At 41.6% G+C, this 24483-nt stretch overlaps 1 protein-coding gene across 2 annotated transcripts in view; it reads right to left on the bottom strand.

Moving 5' to 3' along the window:
- CRACD (capping protein inhibiting regulator of actin dynamics) overlaps positions 1-24483 on the bottom strand; it is a 58175-nt gene that overhangs the window by 21059 nt on the left and 12633 nt on the right. For both annotated transcript variants that reach the window (XM_086612202.1, XM_009983451.2), the window contains exons 2-3: positions 17416-17584; positions 1486-1621 (exon numbers count right to left, since the gene is read on the bottom strand). In XM_086612202.1, coding sequence (XP_086468328.1) covers positions 1486-1621; positions 17416-17584 — 305 coding nt within the window. The remainder of the gene's footprint in view (positions 1-1485; positions 1622-17415; positions 17585-24483) is intronic.

Raw genomic sequence — 24483 nt, 5'->3', positions numbered from 1 at the left:
CATAAAAAAAAAAAGGCTTATGCAAAGTTCACACAAGCAAGAGCGTGTCACTGGCTGTTTATTTTGTGACTTTCAAGGATGACTACTTTTGCTTTAATTTTCTTGAGTTACCATTTGCTTAGTGAAGATGGTTGTTAGCAACTGCAGTCACTGTACCTTTTCTCATGTTCTGAGTTTAGTGAAGGCAATAATTTCCATTGGGAATTTTAAGGCAAGTTTGGAAACGGGAGAAGCCACTCCTACAAAGTGAAAAGTTATTCCGATAAAAGCTAATGTACTGAAGCCAGGACAACAGATCCAACAGACAGGAAGGGCACAGCTCCCTGCAGAAGTCAGTAGGTTTTGTATCCAAAGGACGCTCAAGCATTCTGCAAGACAGGTTGAACTACCCTGCATCTTTGCCCACGGTCAGCAGTCATTTAAAAGACAATGGTTTCTAGCCTGGAAAATAGCATGCATTGAATCTGCCTGACCCAGGCAAATTTAAGCTGAAAAACGCAGCACGGAGAAATTGGAGCTGTCCTAGTGTGGTTTCTACCGCAAAGTTCATCCACAGTCAGCACAGCCGAAGCTGTTCAGGTGCTCTGTCTGCTGACAGCATCATGCAGGGAAAAGGAACAATTTCATCCTGAAGGTCGGATCTGTCTACCGTGCGCAGTCTCTCACTCACCAGAAAAGATGGACTGTGGGTAGATTTTGGAGGTAAAAGAAATCAATGGTATCTTACTAGTCAGCTACAGGGTCATGGCACTTGTACAGCATTAAAAATTTATCGGCATTTTGACAGGACATGTCAGTATCCCAAGCAATAAACTGAAATGTGCTTCTGAAAGACGGCTCTTTCAAGGTCTAGAAAGGCATAGAGCTTACAGATACGCAAGAAATAAAGTAACAAATTACTTAGAGCACCAATGGGAATTCTGGAAAATAAGGGAAAGCAGGTCATCTAAAGCTCTTTAGAAGCAAATACTCAAATATGTTGTTTATGTAGTTACTTATGTGCTGTTTGCTCTGGAGAGATAAACATATCCACCTTTCATGAGAACCATTGAAAGGACAGGGAGGAAAAAATGTAATACATATAAAAGGATAATTAAATCAGCTTTGCAAAGAAGTCTCACTCTGTGTTCCACTCCCTGCCACCAACACCACCCTCATTTTTTCACTCGGTCCCACATCTGTAGGTCTCAGGCATATAGATCAGGACATTTCAAAACCATGAGCTCAATTCAAATGAGTTCCACAAGATGCAGGCATTTCTGCAAACTTGCTTGCAGCATCGCAGCCATACCTTTCAAGACCAAAACCTAGACCTTCAGCAGATTATCCAAATTATTCACATGGCTTTTGGCCAGACAACTCACATGGTTGAAAAACTGCCCCAAGGCTGTTGAAAAAGCAGCCCAACTTTATTCACATTTAACACACTCCAGAGAACATTTTCTATCACATTTTAAATATTTTTTTCCACTTATAATTTCTTACCTGAAGCGTTTTGACTTTTCCTAAAACGTTCTCCTGTGACATTGCTTGGACGGCCTGTTCGCTCTCCGTTCTCCCATCAGGTATAAAAATACTGTCATGGGAAAAAGCTCGACTGCCCATAGAATAATGGGAAGACCTGGAAAAAAAACAGTTAAAAAGTTAATAAGCACAGCAATTAACTTATAAAAGCAACCTTTCATACCATAGCTGCTCTGCAGTACAGATTTTCCCTCCCCCTCCATGAAAGCTTTGAACATTCTCGGAAGTGAGGTATCCAAACATTTTCTGTTATCAAAAGTTTAACACATTATTTCTTCACATACAGTTTTATTCATCAGAAGAAAATAGAGCAGGGTGTTTTTAATAGGCATGTTGAGAAGTTCAATTGATTTTCCTTAGAAATCTCAAATCTAAACGTTACTTTTAGGATACAGGGTAGATGATGCTGATGTGTACATTAACAGACTGCACATTTAAGAAAGCCTGCAGTCATGGTTAGTCAGGCCAAGGCACAAAAGAAAGACAGCAGATCCCAAGCAAAGGTAGCACTGCAACACAAAAAGAGGTAATACACTCCAGTAACCTACTTGTAAAGAGCCACCTCGTTTAGCTGATTACTTAGCTGTTCCTATCACCACGACTGTGGTCACTCTGTCAATAAAATGTTATCGTCATACCCACCAACCGATATGAAGCTTGTTACACCAGCCCATGTGGGTTTGATTAGCAACAAACAGTGAGGGATGCCCGTTACTGTTAAACTAGATGCCGATGTCAAGGACGAGAGTGCATCGTGAAGGACCTAGTTAGGGCTGCTCTAAATCCATGGGCAAAGCGATTAAACAAAAAGTGGTTTAATTTACTGGAGATTTTAAAGGCTCATCAAGAAAACTGAGAATTTTTTAAAAAAAAAGAGTTTGTAGGTTGTTATTTTGAGGTTTGAGGAGCATCCTGGAGGAAAATGTTTGAGTTTGAAAGTTCTGTCTCGCCTAAAATATTTTATGGTGAGTGGAAAGGCAGTAAAATGCAAATGTGACAAAAGCCACAGCAGAAGAGAATTGAACTGAGAGGTCTCCTTTTAATAACCTATTGGCAACTCCATGGAACCCATTTACAGCTTCAGTACACAAAAAATGTGGAGGGAAAAAAAAAAAGATACTTTTTATACCAATCTAACCAACACAATCTTCTACATGTGATAAAAACATTATAAACAAATACTTCAGCAAAACCAAGGAAGATGATACTTCCAGAGAGAGGGATAAGAAAAGCAACAAGAAAAGTTAAAGCCTCATACACTTAAGAAAATCAGTATATAATTTTGTTCTCCCTTCTAAGATGTGCTAAGTTTATAAAGTGCTCAGAATATTTCTATTTTTATAACATATTTCTATTTTTATAACATTTCTATTTCCATAGTTCTACTTTGAAAAACAAACAACATCATGTTTGGAATGTATTTTTTTTTTTCTAATTTTTTTCCTGGTGTATGGAAATAATCTTTTTAAGTAAAAATTATAATCTTTTCTTACCAAGAAAGAATGTTATATAGGGGTTACATTAACCTTTTAGAACTGATTAAATGATAGGCTATTCTTGACTTTTATAACAAAATTTCTTACAGGTAACCTGAAAATAATCAGAAAAAAGTCACCCACAATCTCTTACCCTCTCTAATTTATATTTAAAATACATTTGCACTCACAGAATAAATCATTCAAGCTTTTGAGAAGAACACACGCAGCTCCCTGTATCATTTCATCCTCCATGCAAGCACAGACTGACTGAAAAACTACTTTTTACCCAAAATTACTATTCCAACAATATGCTTCATTTGAAACAAACCAGCACACAATCAAGCAAAGAGCTGGTCAATATTTCATAGCATTTTTAGCCGTCAAAGAGGAGCAACATTTAACTGATGCTATAGCTGATTTCAATTTATTTTTTTTTAAATAAAAACCACAACTTGATTGTCTTTGGCTGCTAAAGGTAATACACCTTCTTTTGGAAACCTTTTATTAGAGAAACCATAAAAGCATATTTTTAAACTCTCTTCTAAAAAGGTTTCTATATCAAATGGTCATGACTCAGCCTGTACACAAGGATGTGGTAAAATTGCGTGGCACTGAAATATATCTACCTTCCTTCGCCATCCAGGAATCAGCCCATGCACCACAGAAATGCTTCTTAAGTGGAGACAAATTCCTAGCAGGGCTGGCTTGCAAAATGAGTGGTTTGACATGAAGCTGTGTGAAAGCTGGCTTTTCCATGCAACCACGTAGGTCTGTTTGAACCAAAAACTCCAGCACTGCATTCAACAAGGGGGAGGAAAAATGTCTATATTCACCGCCAAAACTGAGGGGAACTCACCAACACTGACAAACTCGCTCCTGCCAATTTCTCCTTCATTTGTGTCATTCAACATGTGAAGAATCTGCTGCAGGTGCAGAAGGCAAGGCCAGTGGGAATTTATAGTTTATAATTTACCTTTGATCTGAGATCTGCTGAGGATGTATAATCCAGTTCATATTGTGCTCCAGAGATGATCCTCTCTCACAGATTTTTCCAGCAACACTGTGGCTCAGGTACTTGTGGCTTTGTCTCACAGTTGTTTCCCGTGCATATGACGCTATTCTCAACTTTTACTGTCCAGTGGGTTGGTGTTCTCACACTTTAAACATTAGACACCTCATGTTTATCCCTATTGTTTGTTACAACTAATTAGTAGGCGAGGGTTGCAATTCAGGCACCAAAGAGTTGTGACTTGTTTGCAAGTCGTTCTTGACCTTACTAATGAGTCTGTTAATATTTAAGTCGGGAGCAGCCAAACTGCAGCTTTTGAAGGGAACTGGGTTTGCTAGCAGCTCAAATCCCAAAACTTCAGCTGACCAGCAGCCAGGATGCTCTGGCAGTAGGAATTGCCTGATAATCTGAGTCCCTGAAATGGGAGAAAAGAGAGACTGCTGAGGTCAGTGCTGGTGGGCTACCTAGGACGTGGCTGAGGATGAAGATCTTTCCCCATCCTGCTAAAGAGCTGAGGATGCCTTTAATGATCTAGTCTCATCTCTTTCCTGTGAACTAATCCAGTGAATCTCCTGACTGCTTGAGATATACAGCACACCAGCTTTTGGCTATGTGCAGACTTGGGTTTATGGCTAGTGTGATCAGGCGATGTCTTTAAACGTCATTTAAAGGTTCCTTTGGGACACCAGGTCATGTAAAACAGCTTGGGAGCTTCACATGACCGGCAATCATAAGTACATCACCAAAGTACAACCCTATCTTTATCAAGTGCCCACAATGGTACCGATGGCAGGTCAGGACCATGCTGAGCATCCCTCTCTGATGTTCTCCCATACATCAACTCTTTTCAGCTTAGGCACTTCCTCATTACATGGCATCACACATTTTTGTTTCATAGAGCTGAGGCCAAACATATTTGAAAGCTTTTGTCCATTTTTGTTTTCTTACTAACTTGCTACCAAAGCAAACATACCCCAACTTGCCAGAACATATGAAACTTTCACAAGAAACCCTGCAGTGAATTAACCCAAGACCTCTCTCTCTACTGTACACCCTCAAAATGCTTTGCAGATATACTGGATATTTCAGAACTGGGTATCTGAGCAATTTTGCTAGCCACATGTCCAGTAACTGGTAAAAACCTTTTAAGAATTTTGCTTGAATGTCTATGTAGGCTGAAGTGCATCGGAAAAAAACCTATTCATACATTGTAGTAACCTAGTTTCTTTTACAGTCGAGTTTAAATAGCCTTTAAGGTGATTTCCAGGCTACCTGAACTTTCTGAAAGGTCTCTTATTTTACTCACTTGGAGTCTACAATCCTTTCAAATCCTCCCAGCTGTGAGTTTGACAGATTATATCACAGAGATCCCTTTTCCATCCCTTTTTTCACTCTCCTCATGTTCTGCTTTCAGAAAGAATGAATTTCTTTTTAAATCATAATAAAGTATGAACAACTGAGTTTCCTTCACCGCTACCACCATTCCCATCTCTGAAGATCTTCTCAGAAGCCTTTATATACAGTAACATCCTCACAATCCACATCTACAGTAGACTGTGCTTCAGAAAGCCCTCCCCTCAATTAAAAGGCATATCACCACCAGGAAAGGCTCTCGTTAGATTCGTGGTGTGCCAGAGACCTGGGCTATAGCTGTAGCCAGGGTTGTAGGTATTACAGTTTCAAACTGCAATATCATTTGCAAGAGATGAGGGAAAACAGTAGCAGCAGTTTACGAGCACTTCTGTTGATAATACTGACAATGACACTTCAGAGGCTGTTTGTGCTGAAAATAATTGAATCATCATCTGACTCACTTCCAGAAACCTGACCGAATTAAATGAATTATGGATGTGCTATACCAAAATACAAAGCACTTTCAGTAAATCCTTAAAGGTGTTCTCTCTGAAGGTGTGTTGCAATCCAAGTATCTTGTTCCAGTTTCAGTGCCAACACATGAATTTTCAAAACTAATTTTCTCATAGTCGAAGCGAAGTTAAACTCCATCCGTTCTCAGAGGGTTTTTTTTGCTGCACCTGTGTCCCTCTTCAGATTCCTGAAGATAGGCACAAATACTCAGTTTCTCAGAAAACTAAGAACATATTTTTTCACCTTTTGTTACCAGGATAAAATTGTCAAGAACTACTACATTTTTCAGAACTTATGAGGGTTTCTTTGAAATACATGGACTTTGGCACAAAAAGAGCACACCAGGATATGCCTTTATCTTGAGGGTAGCCCAAGAGCATAAAAGTACAGCAGAGCCAACCATCCTACAGAATTTTTAGAAATAATGAAGCCAGTAGTGTCAAACAGGTGGGGAATAGAGCAAGACATGGAGTACAAGGATCACACCACATCTCAACTGTGGATTCCTAACCCAGGTTTAACTGTAGCTGTTGCATCAAATACATCTCATCCCTTACTGGCTTTCTTCTGTGCAAAATTAATGTTTCTCAGATTCTTTGTTTAACTAAGTGCTGATAAATTCATTCCCCTGGAAAGGGAGAGCACCTTCTGCTGTATTTCAGGCTTCTGGAAGAATCCTGGAAAACCACAGGTAAAGCAGATTACATAGATACTGGAAGTATCATAGATCTAATGTTTCCATGCATGAATCTGGCTTGCAAAAACCTCTGTGCAGTAAACCCTCTTTCTATTACTTGCTCTTGCTGAGGTGTCTGTGTGCTAAGAAACTAGGACATGTGAAACAAATCCCTCACAGCAGAACGGGACTACCCTGAGTCTACAAGAGAAATCTCACTCCTCTCCCATGAAGACCTGCAAACTGAGAGAGGTTTCTCTCTGGATGCCCATCAACCATCCATTGCTACGCACCTATATCTGTTTCGGATGCGATTTTCTGTCAGCTCTAGATACTCCAGGACAGGGTGAAATATCACCCTTTCTCTCGTTATCCTCTTCCCACATGTTCCCATCACCTCTTTTGTGCCTGCTTAGTGCTCATGGCTCACATCAGATAATTCAGAGAGCTGTTCTGGCTGAATAACTAACTCCGGAAAAAAAAAAAAAAAAAAAATCAACCCCACACAATTTCTTGGTTTGGAAGAGCAAGCACTGGCACAAGCATTCATGCCAGTTGCATGGCCAGAAAGCTGCTGGAAAGAGTTGGACAACTGCAGTCCTGACATCAATCAGCTCATTCTGCTGTGAGACTGCAGCCTTAAGTACATCAGAGTATGTGCAGGGGTATTACTGCACAGAACACGAGGCTAAGTTTACCTCGGTGTTGGTAGCTATTATGTATTAGACCCCATTTTCCTCCAGAGCTACTTTTCCTCTCAAAGACAAATGTGGGGTCCTTAAGAAGGGGAAGTTTTGCCCGCAGGGAACACTGAGCTCTCAACTCTTGCATAATCCCCTATCAGTGCACTGCTGTGGTATAGAATGCTCGCACCACCAATTGCCTCTTCGGTGTGTCATAAATGTTCTTCCCACTCCAATATTTAAGAGTTAGAAATAGAAACTGGAAAATAAAGGGAAAGAATGAGTTGTTCTGTTCTTTAATGTTTGTAGAGACCGACTCCAAAAAAAACCCCAATCTCATGACTTTCACTCTTCTAGATTTCCACTAAAAACCAATTCTGTAATCATTAGATAACAGAGCCAACTTTTTAACCTACAGTCAGTTTGAACACTAAAAAATTCACGAAGCATGCAAAGCAAGAATGAATTTGCTTTAGCCAGGTATTGACCCTTAGCATAATCCCGTCAAAGACATCCGAGAGTCACCTCCCAAAAGAGTGCCTCAGGGAAATGGCAAGTGCAGTGATAGGATGCCTTTACTTAACGCTTTGTTTTAAAAAAGACATCTCATTCCAACCCTTTGCATCTCCCATGGATGTCCCCAGGGCAGCTAGAGATTAAAAACATAAATTGCATTTTTGAGTCATTCCAGAGATGCATTAATACTGTAATAGAGGAAAATGGATAGTAATTCCGAGCTGTATTTTTAGCTTCCTCTCTTTCATCTGTCATGCTGAGTTTTGCTTCTAACTCACGTCTGAATGGGGAATACTGTCCATGCTGCAACAGAACTCTGAGTTACAACTGACTCTGGCAGCACGCTGCTTCAGTGCATTAAGAAACCCAAAAACGTGATCCTTACAAGCTGAACAGGGAAAAAGGAGATTTTTTTTAGCAGGGTGGTTGAAGGATTCTTTTTCATAAAGTAAACTTTGGGATCATTTCTGTGCTCAATCTAAAGATGTATCCATATTGCCTTCAGGAACTGCCAAACCTCAGGGCAACTCTGGGAAAACTGCACAGTCCCACTGTTAAGACCTACCAAAGTCCCACTGATGCCAGTGACCTGTTTTGGTAGCCCTGTTTTCAGTAGCCTTGCCAATTTCAAAAGACATCATGAAACATTATCTTATACAAAGCTAATAGTCTAACTAAAATCATGATCATTAAGAGCATAAAAAGTAATCACAAGAAGTGCCAGGGCTCTGAGTGCACTAATAAGCTTTAACATCCCTGACCAGCCTCTCCTGGGACCTCCACTCACACACATGGGTTCAGGAGCTCCATTTAAGATCACAGTTGAGTCTCTGGTCCCTGCCTGAGCTACGCTGGAAGAGTGCTGGTCTCCAGCTCAGCCCCAACTGTGCCTGGCCATGAAGCCCCTTGATCCAGACCTCAACTTGCAGACCGATTTCCTGGCTTGCCCTTGGCCCTGCCTTCGCACTGTGGACCTGTGGGGTGATCAAAGGATCTGACCATGACCTACAGACTCATTTCCTGGCTCAACTTCAGACCTGCCTTATCATGCACATATCGCCTTGTCGGTACTCCTGGTTGGACCTGGCCACAATCCCAGGATCTGTCCTGCTTGCCTCGCGAAGATACTGTGAGACTGGACCCAGGGTGTCAAGGCCCCTATCCTGCTGCAGGACCCTCCTTGCTGCCCCACTAGCCTTCCCTGAGAGAGTAGCCCTGCCCTTGCTGCTTTCAGACAAGAAGGTGATGGGGTGGGACTAGATAGTTCTTGACACATTAATTTTACATAACTTTTCACCAACTCCTCAAACTTCAGAAAGTCTCAGTATGCAAAGCAAAGAAAGGTATCACTCTGTTTTCCAGTAATTCTGCAAGTGAATCCCTAACACAGCTTGAGGATTGTGGACAAGTCACCAGCTGTTGTAGGAACGTGCAGACTAGTGGAAGAAACAGGACTCTAAGTGGTCCAACTTTTGCACATGACCTGGCAATCCACTGTGTGTGACACTATCCTATCAAACAGCAACATACGTTTATGTAAAATTCACTCTAAAATATGGTAAAATGTAGAGAAAAAGAAGTGAAAAGTCTAAGTTTGCCTTGGCAGGAGTAAGTGCTATATAGTGATCACATTTAGCTCATAAGGAAGGAAAGGAAGAGGAAACAGGACAGCACATTACACTGCAGGTAATGACTCCACTTGGTTCAGGAGCTCAGCCCTAGACCTTATCAGCTGCAGAAAAGGCAGCTGTCACGCAGAATCTGCAAGGAAATAAAGTATATGGTGATTAGGAGGAGGAATGCAATGAAAACATCTGAAAGAGAGGCAAGGGAGAGGAGGACAAGTGGACAGACAGTAGGGCAGCCTAACCTTTCAGGGAGACTAAAGCAAGACAGTGTTTGTGATGGAAGGAGTGAAGACCGGAGTTTTAAAAAAAAGTACTGGAATTACTAAGGTGAAAATGAAGCTGGTTGCGATCAGGGTTGAGGATGAAAGACAAGGAAAAAAGGAGACAGACATAGAGTGGGAAATGGTATAAAATGTGGACGGCTATTGCAGAGAGAAAGCCTATTGAAGAGTTCTCAGGATCAAATACAAACTACAGCGAACATAAGGAGGCATCTTCGCACTCAAGTAGCAGCTGGAAAAAAAAAAAAAGGCAAATTGATGGCATTTAGCCCAAATTTCTAGTAAATGATAAAATGGCAACAAGTGGTCAAAAGTCCTGGCTCCCATACCTGAGAACTAAGCTTCTGGAGCACAAGGACTTAAGCGAGTTGGTAATAGGAGAGAGAAAGGCAAAGAGCTGAGCTGTCAAGAAAGGGTAAGATCAACAAAAACGCTAAGCATGATGTTAGTCTTATGTTCTGTCAAGACACCTTGAGACCATTTCAGGAAGGCTTTCCCCACTCCTCTGCCCTGACCACATGCCACTCAGCACATGTCAGAAACAGCCACTCATACGGTGGTTGTGGCTCCTATTCCTGTGCTCCTCAGCTGCAACATAAATTACAGAAAAGGTGAAACAACTCTAATTTCACCAACACCTATAATGAATCCATGCAAATGAAGAACTGGAGAGAGCAAAGCTGCTATTTGTCACAACTTTTTCTGTCCTGAACACCCCTTTGTTCCCTCAATATACCTCGTAACCCAGAAATAAGAAGCTTGTTCAACATGGATCAACATCAGCTGACACAAGTGAGGAAAATACAAGCATGCTTTGTTTCTAAGAACCTTATGATGTCCATACGTTGCTCTGCTCTGCCTGAACTTGCAGAGATACTTACAGAAATCAGAGTGCTGCCAAGATGAAGGCTCCAGGACAAGGTGGACACCGAGCATCACTGCACAAAAGCACTCACCCTGGAGTCAGGCAGGCACTCAAAATGAGGTAATTGCAAGACAAATTAGGAGACTGACAAAAACCAATTGCAGACATCTGGCTGATAAGTAATTAAAGAAAAAAAAATTTGCCCAGTGCATGAAAATTTGATGTGACAGAGGGAAGATACCTTGTAGTAGTGGCCAGAATTGTCCAAGAATCAGGACATTCCCCTGGACCCAAAACACAAAAGCCTGTGATTCTCTAGGTCTGATTGTTTTCATGTTTAGCCAGCATCTTCGATTCATAGGGATTTATGAATGTATAGGTATACTACCAGCTGATAAACCAATACATCAAATAAAGTTTTCTTATTCTTCCTATTTTAACAAAGCAGATTCTTGCAAGTTATCATTTATAGGTTGTTGGGCTCCCCTCCTCCCCACTTGCAAATTTAGAAACTGAACAGCTGAACTGGTGGTGAATCATTTTCACGAGATGAGCTCTAATAGTCATGCAGAAAAAACAATACACAGACATTAAAACTTATACATTAGGCTTACAAGTTTGAGTTGGAGGTGAAAGCAAGACTTCACTTTATGAAGATCTGAAAATATCATGAGCTGCTTTTGGAAATTTTGGGGCAGATTGTATGCCAACAACTGCTTTGATCTGTCTGCTTTATAAGAGTCCATCTAAATGAGATGCCGAAAACAGACTGTATCTTGGCATCAAGCCTTTAGTGAAATCCCTGAGGTGGCCTGGAGCACGAATGTGAATCTTCATGTCCTGCTGCTGATTGTTATCTGCACCAAATTTGATGTTTACAGGTAGTACAGGAACGTGAAGAAAACACAACCAGAACATCTGTTCTATTCTTTTCACTGTCCCTCACCAAAGCAACATGGGAGACACCCTCCACGTGAAGCTCGTTGCCCATTGAGATGACGTGGAAGTCTGAGCTGCAAGGTGAATGTGCCATCAGAGCAGGGGCTGGGATTACTCAAGAGGCAACGTGAAGTCCAGAAAGAAAGAAACAGAGCAGTTTCTCCTGATTGCTATATTTTTTTGCCTTACTTAGTCAATCACCATATATTCTTTCAAGGTATGTGTCAGGTAATTACCTGAGCAATAATAAAAGAGTCACTTGAGAGAAGAGGAAAACATAATTACATTCATTTTTCAGGCCAGTCTCTATGACGACGAGGGTGAATGCTATTGATCAGCAGTTAGTAACCAAGGCCACATTTGATGCAGATGAGTTGTTCTCATTCACATGAAATGCAAAATGAAAATTAAACACTCAGAAACTGAAACGGAGATACAAGAGATGAGTAATAGCGAACAAACTGTATCACCTCCTAGACCAGACTTCTATAATATGCTGCTATTGGAGGAGTTGAGGACCACAAATACCTGCAGAAATCCCCAAGCTGAGCACACTGTTTAGAAAAATCAGATGAATAATTTTGTTTTCTGAGGGAAACGCTCAGCTGGGAACAACCACAGAAAGGGTGGCTGAGCCTCTCCTACCTCTAACTTGTATGAAAACAAGCACAAGAATACAGGTTTCAATCTGCACCCTTCAGAAGAATGTGCATTTTATTTGCTGTACATGTTCTCTCAAAGCTGTGATGTTCCTGCTATCCATCTATGCACAAACACTATACAAATTGCATTCACAGTAACAAAGTTCACACAGGCTAAAACCAGACATAATGCTAAAAGTACATCTACTGTTGCCTTTTTTTTTTTTTTAATTTTCCCCCTTTTTTGTATGAAGATGAAAGTTAAAAAGGGACTGAAACACTTAGGCTTTCTTGGCATTACTTGTTGCCATCATTCCCTCTTTGCTTACAGAGGACCAACTTTTCACTTAGTCTTCCTCCTACTCGTAAAGAATTCATAAAACGTCTCCTCCTTATCCTTTATGTCCCTCTGTGATTGTTCCCACTTTCTGTGGGCTTCCTTCTCAAATTTCAGTCCATTAAAGAGATTGTGATTTAGCCATGTTTATACCTATACCTATCTTTTCTCTGCCTGAAAATTTGCGCTTTTGCCCTTTGTGCCCATTCAGGCACAGAATTCAAAATTGATGTAAAACTAAAATTTATACTTTACAGGTCAAGTATCTCTTAAATAAACAATAACACCTGTCTGGAGTTTATTGCCAATACCACAACTCATCCGACTGATCAAATTACTGATCACATTATTTTCCCTCTAAAGAATACTTTGAGGAATTATCTATCAAGAAACATGCTGTGCAGGTGCCCCATCCCATGGAAGCCCCATCCGTGCATCGTTGGCATTCTTTCCACCACTGCCCTTGTCTTCTCTTAGCAGAGAGAAGCCAAATTTGCACTATAAAGGCTGATGGCTGGTATGAAACCACCGTCTCCTTTCCACCTTCAGACTGTCTGTGGCATTCGGACTCAGGTATAAACCACCAGTGAAACAGCCCAACCCACCCAGCCTCTGACAAAAATTACCTTTACCGAATTAGTAAATGAAGGCTTCTTCAGATGACAATGAAATGTGTTTTTTTTCCCTCTCCCCAGTCCTTCTTCTGTCCTTTTCAAACGGAAAGGTTCACTCTTGGCACTGGCAGGCGGACTGCCCGGAGAAGTTCAGGAAACTTCAGTTCTTACCAAGGGACGGCCGCTCACGCAACTTGCAGCTCCGTACAGACGCGTGACCTGACTTGTGCTGCATCTTTGGCACTGCGTCCCAGTTTGCCACCCTGGGGCTGCCCCCCTGGGAACTTCTCGTCACAAGCAATAAAACTCCTGACGAAGCTTGGGAACACACCATGCTCCTTGCCCCAGCTTTGGTCTATAAATAGTTTATTGCTTATTTTGCTTATCTATATAGTCTTGTGATGAGAACTGTGCAAAACACTTGCCTTAAATCCACGTGAAGCATGTCTCTGAGTGCAGATACTGGGCAAATACTACAAAAAGTATGGATTTTCCTCCAGCTCTGCATATGCCCAGTTTAGATTTCTAGAATTGAAGTTTCCTGGCAAGATGTCAAGACAATTGTTGAGGAAAGATAATTTTGAAGTTCTGCTGTTAAAATCATCAGAAATCAAACTTTGTATTTGCAAAGGAATGCTTTTGGCTTCTACAATCATTGTAGTAGAAATCAGTGCAATTGTACAATCTCTGTCAATTACCTGATCAAGTGCAATGAGGATACAGCTTGGATAGCAAATACCAACTTTTCTTGCCAAAATGAGGCATTTTCAAAGAACTAATACATTCAGAGAAATCAAACTGCTTATGCACATGGAACCCACAAGCAGAAAAGATGCTGAATTCACAAGCTGAGTGGTAACCGCTGTACAGTTTAGCACAGTCCTACAAGGCAAAGAGCTGAGTGATCCATGGTCCAGCCCCAAAAGCATTTAATGCTGACAGTTTCATCAAACACTGGGCAAAGTTGTTTACAAGACAGGAAATCTCTCACACTCTCTTCCTCATCATCAGTCTTCCTCAGCATATACAGAGAACTAAGATCTTCAGGTGATTTCCTCATGAGGATGATTTTACGAAGGGGACCTGAGAACAGTTTTACAGGCATTATGCAGTACTTGATGAGGATTTACAAATAAAGGGGTCCCGTTTCATGAACAGGAACATTCAAGAGACTGAAGTTTTCTGAGAGACTTTTCCCTGGAAGAACACCAATGCTGTCAACACTTCAGTCTTAAAGACCTGACAGGTCTACTTCCAGGTCCATTCAGCCCAAGGAAAGGCACTCTACTGTACCTGCTATAAGAAAAATGTAATTCCCTGCTGCCTCTGCACATCAACCCAGAATGACAAAGTTTTTGTAGAGTTCTACACAGGTGCCTTTTCAGGTACATCCTCACAATGCTTGCATAGTGTCAACTGTGACAAATAAGACAAATATAAAATGCTATAAAGTGCCAAACCACAACCTCAGAACAGAAGCTTCTGAAGACTTTAGTGAAGCTCCACAAACACAATTTAACTTGTCTTGTAATAATCACTTCTATCTCCCAGCTCCTATGGATGGGACATAAAGTTAATGAATACACTTCTAACTTTGTAAACTCAAGAAGGGCAATCTAAAAGTGGGGAAACGGAATTCCAATCTTCCACACGGCAGGACAAGACAAATTGCAACAGCAAACCTCCACCTGGGAGCTGCAAAACAACTTGGATGAATAAATAGGTTGAAGTGTGCATACATCAGGATACCAAGCAAGTTATTTGCCTCTGATGAGTCCAGGAAGTAGCTGTAAGAAAAGATGGACAGGTAGATCTCTCAGGCTGCTTCCAACTCAGCCAGTCAACCTACATCATATGCAGATTACCTAAATTGCTCCTGGTGTGTCTGCATCACCCGGTCGGCGCAGTCTCCATTAGAGATTCAGGCATTAGCTCTGAGCAGGTTTGTAAGCCAAGACACTACGCAGTGAAATATTAGCTTAGGTCTTCGAAGCCGTACAGATCTCTTATTTATCCCATACTATTTTCTTGTCTCTACCTTCCTGAGACGGCTTTCTTCTCTAGTATCTTTTCAAAATAATAACCCACCCCTTCACAAATCAAAACATAAAGTCCACATGAAACATCTGCAGATAACAAATTAGTGTACTTTACAGGTTGACGAAGAAATATAGCTCTGTTAAGGGAATGGCAGCATCCCTTAACTTTCATTGTAAAATTGGAACTTTTATTAGGCTTTTGTATATATACAGTTATTGTACATTCTTAAACAGTTTGAAGCAGATGGTTTCATAAAACTACCTAAGATTTTGGTTATATAAATATAGTACTAGTTATTTATATTTGCTCTACTCCATTTCTCTTTGAATAATGGAAGGTATGGTAATGTATTTGCTATTAGATAACTTGCAAACAACTGCATATATTATTTTACTTAGCTCATCTCTGCATTCAATTCATAAACATTTGAAATGATACTAAAGGCAAAAAATTATAATGGATGGAAGCAACGCTGCTGAAGCTAAGCTCCCCAAAGCAATCTAATGCACTGCACTGAACATCTATTCTTGTTGTAAGATGAGTAACATGGCAAACGCTACCTGCAAACTGAAAATTATTATCAAATCCCACCCACGTTTGCACCATGAAGCCTGACCGGGAAAACAGAGTTTTGACTGAGTGTTTCTAGTGGGCTAAAACAGAAGCATCTCTCACGAATCACACACGTAGAAAGAAAATGTTTCACTTGAGATGAACTGCGGGACCCTTCACATTTGCTAATCCCCTGTGATTTAAATTGTGCAGTCTAGTTTATTCCACTAGAGACTTACGTTTAATGCCTTTATTAATTAGAAAAATTAACATGTTTATAAATGCAAGCATTTAACACAAGTCTCACAAGGGTTTGCCACACCTTCACTTCACTGTTGAGGAAAAGGACAAGTTCCCATATCACTGCTTCTGGGCGCAGCACTGTGTTTTCAGTTACGCTGAATGGGAAATCCCTGATAGCGAGATGATGCCCTTTGTTTTGCTTTGGTTCACTAGTTTGTTCTTGAGGCAAAAGGTACTGTAACCTCCTACAATTGCTCAGCGTCATGCACACAGGCAATGCAACGCAACAGCAGTCAGTCATGTCTCCATCTACAGTGTCGCTATGCTCAGGCTTGATTTTCTGAAAAGCTGGGACTGGCAGAAGAGGTGCACAGTATTGCACTGCAGAAACCAAAGGGGAAATCTAGAACTTAAAGAATTTTACAGAAAGGAATAAAAAATCCAGAGGCTTAAAAAAACCCCCCAAAATTAAAACAAAAAATAAAAATCACATTTTCATCGCTATGATTTTGCACCATTAAAAATACTGTGTAGGGTGATATTTCTGATACACATTTCTTTCTCGAACAGAGGAATTTGGTGTGGATTTTTGATCCTCCCAGATTTTTTATTACTTTCAGATACTCACACTCCCCAGTGCAAAAAGCTCCTTTTCTTCCAAAGAAGCAAGCTCTGACAAGGAGTCAGCTAACCTGGGACTTTCAGATGGAAAGTGAAACTAGTATTACTGACCTAATTAGCTTGTGCATCTGCTCTTGTTGTTTTTTGTTGTTGTTGGGGTGGAGGGGTTTGTTTTGGGTTGGTTTGTTGTTTTTTTTTTTCTGTTCTGTTCCTGATTAGAGATTGCTGATTAGTTAACTCTGCGCAGTTTCTTTCCCCCATCGTTTCTGCAACAAATTCTTGCATTCTTCTCCCGTCCTCTCTCGCCACTGGGATACAATATGATTTCTAGGTGCCTCTCTCCCCTCTCTTCCTTCTCCTACTCTACTTTCAATTCAGATCAGAGTAAAAGGAGTCTGTTTATTGACCCCAATTACAATGCAAAAACTGTACAGCATAGACTGAAAGAGGGCGTCTCCGTCCTGACCCAGAGATACCACCTTGCACGGAAAAGTACACAATAAGTACCTGTAGCAGCCAGTTCAAGTTTCCCTTTCCCTAGTTTTAAAAACATGGATGCCGTTAATACCTCTGCTGGTATTAACTCTGCAGGTGTTGGCCACAGAATTCTGTTAAATCATGGAGCCAGATTCAAATTCATTTCTGCTTCACCCCGAGATTTCTTTTTGCAGACCAGCACACGTACCCAATAAGTAACGCGTACAAGCAGTGAGAATTTGGGGTCTACAGCAGCAGGTTCCCCGTTCCAAGGAGAGACAGAGACACACACACTTCATCAAAAAGCAGCACGCAACTTCTTTGCTACTACTCAATGGAGTGGGAATTTAAACTGAATTCCCTGAGGACTGGGGAGAACAATCCCGGCACCCGTGGGGGCTGGCAGCGGACCCGCGCGCCCTTACCTCAGACCACCGCCGGGCTCCTCATCAGAGGAGAAGGTGCCATTGCAGACATTGCCGAAGGAGTGGCTGGGCTTCAGCGTGGCTTCCTCGCCGTCTGAGGTGGGCTCTCTTTTCTTCCTTTTGCCGAAGAGCTTCCTGAAAGGCTGGAATTTGCCTGCTTTTTTCTTGTCTGCGGATGACAAGGCAAACGGGTGCGGGGCTGAGGGACACGGTGCCTGGGCACGGCCGGCAAGCACGCACCGCGGCAGCGGCTTCAAAGGAAGAGTGAGGTCAAAGAGTAAATCACCAGCCTGAAGCAGCCCAGGTAAATACAGGGCTGCAACTTGCTTTTGGTACATCATATTGACAAAGCGAACATAAGAGCATTAAAACATCTGCTCTTGGGTTTAAGGATCCGCTCAGAGGTGTCAGCGCAGCTGCAAGTTTGAATGAAGAGAAAGGGTAATTTTGTAGAGCCAGGATTTATTTATTATTTATTACTTGAGGCTCGTATTTAGGCTTTACATCACACTTTTTATTTGACCTTTTCATCAGCAGACAAGCACTGCTTTGGTCACCCCGCTTCAGCAGGTGCTGGAGGCTCTGCCTCGAATTAAAAGTAGTTGAAAGTGACCTGTGGTATTTTACATACACAGCCTCATAACTAGACAAGTTAATTTGCAAATGAGCAAAGAGAACAGAATAAAGCTCTGTTGGTTTGCTGGTGGGTTACTTCAATAAACATGCGGCTTTATATCAGCAAAGTCAATACATTTTTCTCACTTTTTTTTTCCCCCCAAGTAATTAACTGAGGATAGAATTTGGTCAAGTATTTCTTCCTTCAGACACTTACATTTTAAAAGCTCCACCAAAAAGAGCACAGCAAAAAGACAAAGCAGACATGAAGACAGGAACAAGAAATTAAAAATTAACCAGAAAAAAACACACAATTTTTTTTCAACCAAAGACTGAAGAAGACAAATGCAGATTCAAACTACATTTCCCACATCTAGTCAAAAGAAGTACCAAGAGTTTCTTGTTAACACCTCCTAAGAAAAGGTTAATTTCTCTGGTTTGGGATGCACCAAAGAATTTCTAAAACGTCATAACTGCCAAAGAGCTTAATTTATTATCTGCCTCTACATAATTTTGCATTGAATCTACTTAATCTATTTTTTTTTTAACAGAAAAGCAACTTTAGCGTTCTGTCATAATCCAGTTTGAGAAGCATCATGTCATAATGGTGACAAATATTCTCATAAGCTACTTAAATCCCAAAACATGCTTTCCTCCCAGGCTGTGTGCATATGCACCACCCCAGCACGCTCTACTATTCCTATGAGCTGTTGCTGCGCAGGGAGCAGTGGTTTGGTTGCAAAGTACGTAGAAGGGCCCTGTAGGAACATTTGACCAGGAAACATGAAAAATCTTCTGTAGTGCAACAGTACTCTTCAATATCGCATCAGGTTTTACATTCTACTCTGCCATACCTGTGAATGGCAAAGCCACGTTTAGGCAACACCCCTTTGTAGTTGCTGGAGGCATAACTACGGGGTATTTAGAGAGAGAAAAATGTGCCCAAGCACGTTGCAGTCTGGCTGCTTCCATTGAGAAGTGGTTTCCAAACTAGCACAGTGCCAGCGAGCATGCGCTGAACTCAGGGATGGGATCAAACTTACACAAAGAGTAAGAAAGCTACTTCTTGTGAATCTGATTATATCTGTACATAATTATGGATGAAGCAGGAAACCTAGATTTAAATTATAAAGTCAACAGATGATAATTCTGCATTTCCTTTGCAGATTCCTAAGAAGTTTGCACCGGTATAATTCTTCTCATCTGGCAGTCAAGATATACAGCATTTGTGCAACTTTATTAAGACAACAAGGCATCCCAGTAGCAGATTAAAGACAAAAAAACTGAATTAAGAACTTCGAATCCAGGCCCAGCATTAGAACTTCCAGATCCAGAATCGCTGACCCACAACGAGCAGACAAGGAAAACAACCACCACTGAAACAGCAGTTTTATCAGCGTAGAAGGAAAAGGGAGACAGAATTTTACTCTCCCCATCCCCTAGCTCTGCTTTCCATAAGTTGACCAACTTACATCTCCAGCCGGACCAATTGCCTGCTGCTCAATCCTGACTTTAGTGAATTATATTCTTTTACGAAACCTCTAACAGACAAGAAGGCAGGTGGTCATGCAGAGAAAGAGAGAAATCATCTCTCTCGGCCACAGCTGCCCCAACCTTTCGCACACTTCAGAGACTGCCTGCAAAAACTCATAAATCAAACGGTAGAGCATACAGCAAGGAAAGCATCAGTAATAGACACAAGGCTGGGTGAAAGAGCTGTTTTTCCATAGTTCCCACCTCACCTGTTTCCTCAGCCTTCTTTGAAAGCGAAGACTGCACAGTGCCATTTCTGCATAAATCAATTCAACTACAGCATTTTTAAAAAAGGTTCTCACTGTGTCATTCATTCACATTACCCTTGTCCCCTCCTCTTTCGGAGGTCCTCAGATATAACTGTGAATTACCTCATCAACTCCAAATCTACTGTACTGATTCACCAACTATGAATCTAGGTGTTGAAGAAGTAAGGCAGGTCAACACAGCTTTCATTTCATCAAAATGGATGAAAGCCAACATGGTTATCTCCAGCCAAGATTTGCTTCCCTCCGTGTGATTTAACATGTCCCTGAGCTATTTCCTGCTCCATACCCCCATCATCACAGTTGTCACATTACTAAGCGTGAATTCTTTAAATTAGTCTCCGTGACTCATTGCAAAACCAACGAACACCCTTCCCTGCACAGGCTGTGCACGCTATTTCCCGTCCTGCCAGCGCGGAGATAAGGAGCAGCCAGCCCTTCCAGGTTTCTAAGGAGGCAACGCCTGACCGCTAAGGCAAAGTCTATTTATGTAAATTTTTCACAAGATCTTACAGAGGAAGATGTGGGATGATATCACCCACAGAGTAAAATGCTTCCTATAACAGTAAAACAAGTACAAAAAGGAATCCAAACATTGGCAATGCAACAGAGAGAGCCCTGCACAAAAACCTTTCAAGTCTCTAATGCTACAGCTCTAACGTGACTCATCTCTCCTGTCTGTCTGCACTGCAGAAAGAAAAAAACAGAATAGGAAAGGCTGAAGGCTGGGATATCCAATGCTGTCGACTTGTGTCAAGGACAATTGCTGAGATATCCAGGAAAGAAGCCTGCTTAGATGGGCTGCTTGCTTCTCTTCTTCATCACTCGAATGGGATCCTACAGATCCAGCCCCAGGAGAACATGAGAAATCAGTAATTAAACTCTTTTCCTGTCTGTTTGACAAGCCTTTCTTGTTCAAATCACTGCAAACAGCTAACAGTGAATCAGTTTTGAATCACAGAAAAACATGAGGTGTGAAGGCGACAGATAAACAAGGCTGGGTATGCTAGCTAGAATAACACAGCACATATGGTAAACGTGCCCTTCTCAGCTTATTCCAGAAGAGTAGCAGAGCAGATTAGAATAATCTTTAACCTGTCATGTAATTTGTCAACTGCCTAAAGACACGCAGTGCCGAACACAGAGCCAGTTAAAGCGGAGAGTGTCGGCATTATGAAGGCAGTGCACGGTCCCTCTACTCCCAAGAACAGGGTGGAGAGCAAGAGGAGCAGCTACACCTCGTGTATTCTCTCTTTCTCTCTAAGGGGCTGTCCAAGAAAGATGAAGACTGGTGAAATGGGTTTTATCCCCAGTAAATCAGGCACAGCCTCTGGACTCCAGCTAAAACCTTAGCAATACCCCAGCTCATAAATTCCCATAAGACAGCTTATCGTTACACGACTCCAATGTCACCCAAATCCATTGGGATTCCCAGGCTGCGGTGTCTTTTAAAAACTTGCACATAGGCCTCGACACAAGCACAGGTCAAATAAAGATTTAACTACTGCTCTTACAGAGGGAAGAGGTTTAAATGACTGGAAAGCAAGCGAGCGATGTATCCCAAACAACAGGCACAATTCAGGGATTGGCTACACCACCGCATGCGATAGAGATGCCGATGCCACTGGAAACATCTGAAAAATAACGTTCAAGCGAAGCAAGCTTCACATGAGAAACAGAAAGTCTCACATAATCATAGAAGAGATACCAAAGCACATAACAAGGTGTTCCTTGCAGCTTTTCCTCTGTGTTGCGGTGCTGGGGGCACTCACAGCAACACGGGCGAGAAAACCTGCAGGGAGAGACCTCTCCGCGCAGAGCTGACCAAGCAAATGCATCAGCTGGTGGGTAGAAATATAATCTTTGAGGGGAAAAAAAAAACCATAAAAGCAGGATTTATACTGATTTTTTTAAAGTTGAAGTTATTGTGGCCGAGATTTTTCAAACCTCAGTTTTGTAATGCAATTTGTGGAGATTTCACAGATATTTGTTCATTATGTGAAATGTAGCACCTGTCTGTATCCATCTGCAGTATGAGACACTGTACTGGAGCTGTCTCCAAAATAATGTGTTCCTTGTTAGTGAATTTATTGGCTATAAAATATGGTGTAACGGGCTAGATTAATGAGGATATGAATTATTAAATCAAATAGGAATTTCTATAAAGAATTTAAAGAATGGAAATCCACATGCACGCAGCATTAAGAACTGCATGGCAGGGAGAAGGTAAGTGGGTTACTGGGCTGCGGGCACAACGCAGCAGCCAAAGTGAAAAAGGGAGCTAAAAAATACCATTAAGAGGTTAAGTTGACAGACATCTCTAATCACATCTCTACAGCACGAAAAGGCTCTTGTGATGTACTTTGCCAGTATCAGTAATAAAAAAAACTCACCTTGATTTTAAGCTAATGTTATGCTTACTCACGGCCTTTTTAAAATAACTGAGGATAGCCACTGCTGTTGAGCCCTGGGTTAGCTGTGCATCTACACAAACTTCTTTGCTTTTCAGAGCCCCACTGGAAAAACCGCCCTGTCTCCCCCTGGCCCACTCTGTCCTCGTAGGGCACAGAGCTTCCCCATACAAACCAGGATTGGCACTTGCCTCCAGCTTTCCCCCCCACTCCACATCTCGGTACATCCATTTCTGTGAGTCCCCAGAGCTGCTTGTTGTTTCCAACACATTTGCATTCAGAGCTGGGAGCAGCACTCCCCAGAGAGGTGTCTCCAACTCCTCCAGGAAGGGAAGCAAATTGTTTGAGAACAAGGAGGAGGAGGAGGGCAGGCTCTGCTCTGCCAAACTGTGTTCCCGCATTTTAAAATAGGTGCGAGGTCCTGTGCCTATTGTGGTTCATCAGATTTCACAGGGAAAGTTGGTTTCTGGAGATTTTCTGCCTCGGTGACCTGCCCTCAGTCCATCATCCTCTCTTCCATAGACAGCTAAAAATAAAGCTGGAGTTGATAGATGGACACAGTCCACATATACAAAGCAGACACAAACACCAAAGAGCCCAACGAAACATTTAAGATAGCACAAAAGGAATAAAGATCGACCTAAAAAAAGACTGATGCTCAGATTCAGTAACATAACTTCTCAGCAGTGAGCTCCACACATTTAGTGATAGCACATAACACTCCTAAAGTGGACAGCATGCAACAGTCCCATGCTGACAGAGATAAGATGAGTAATATAACCAGAGATGAAATCAATACCTGAGAAACATTAAATGAAAACAAGACTGAGAGGGATCAAAGGCGACAAATTGATGCAGCCACAATAGTCTCATGAAACACCTAGGCAAAGTGAAGGAAAAATAGCATGCCAATGCTCGCCTGTTTTTCCAAGAGTATCAAGTGATCTTATGAGAGATACTATTTCTTCCAAACCTTGTCTCACAGGGAAGATGAGGTATTCTTGGATTACCTGATATAAACTAGTAATACTACCTAAAGTATCCATAACATAGCAAGAACGAATAGAAAAACATCTATTTTCCCTTGTCACCTGGAGAAGCAAAAGCATTTCTGTAAACAGTCCATTTTTTTATTTTTTTCTTCCTCCCAAAGAACGTATCTTCCAAAGAAACCATATGTAGCTGACATAGTCAGCTGTTAGACTCTATTATGCTGATTAATAGGCATTTCCTATTAATGTTCAAACACCATATAATGTAATTTATCATCTTCTCTTGATGCAACAAGGATGTAACAGAGAAACTAAAACTTTATTTTACTCACTCAAGGCAAAAGGACTTAACCTCCACTGCACGAGGACTGGCACAGCGGTTTTTAGCAGCAAAGAAGAGGTATTAATGGAGAAGAGGAGTAAAGAATAGTTTGCAAGTGTTTAGATGACATTAAACAGAAGAACTAGAGTCAAGTAAATACTGCTCCTATCCCCTTCTTCACTCTCATTTACTCTGGCAAGAGTCTCACCTCCCTTCCTTTTCAAGCTCCTGTTTTCCTCTTTTCCCAGCCAATCTTGGTAGTTCTGTGCATGTTGTTTTTATTAAGAAACACGGTGAGTGGTCCTAGAGGTGAGAAAGCTTCATGTTCCCCACTCAACCCTTTGTGTCAACACCAACATCCTGCCTCACTAATCCATCCCACTGCCAGCCTTTGGGCTGCACCTTCAGGATGGAGAAGACGCTGCTCTCTGAAAATCACAGCCAAGCCTGGAGCAGGCAGGTCATTTTGGGAACATGTGGGACAGGCAAGGGATAATAAGGACTCTCAGCAGGGATGATAGTGCAAGGTCATCGGTACAAACTTCAGCAGCGAACAGTATTGGGGCCAGGGAGTTTTCATCTTCTTTCCCAGTTTCCAGGGGAGGGGAAGCCCCAGGTACAGGTTACATAGGGAGTAGTCAGGGGGTCTTGAACAACTTGGGATCTACGTGTTGAGCACAGTGACAGCAGCTAGCAGAATTCGCACACACAAGGACATTTGCAAAAGGGTTAAGAAAATGCGATAGATATTACTGAGGTGCTGGGCTGCACTGCAGAACATATGGGATAAAATAAAACCTGCTTATAATAACTCTGGGCTCACTGATGCATGTGAGACTTTTCGAAAGGGAGAGACTGCAATAGCTTCTGATTCACCAACAAAACATTCATCCATTATGTAACAGAAGGCAGAAAGTTTTATTTTACTA

Source organism: Tauraco erythrolophus, chromosome 5 (assembly GCF_009769465.1).
Source record: "Tauraco erythrolophus isolate bTauEry1 chromosome 5, bTauEry1.pri, whole genome shotgun sequence".
In the NCBI taxonomy this organism is placed as follows: domain Eukaryota; kingdom Metazoa; phylum Chordata; class Aves; order Musophagiformes; family Musophagidae; genus Tauraco; species Tauraco erythrolophus.
The sequence above is the reverse complement of the archived record's forward strand: the minus strand, read 5'-3'. Positions and strand labels throughout refer to the sequence as shown.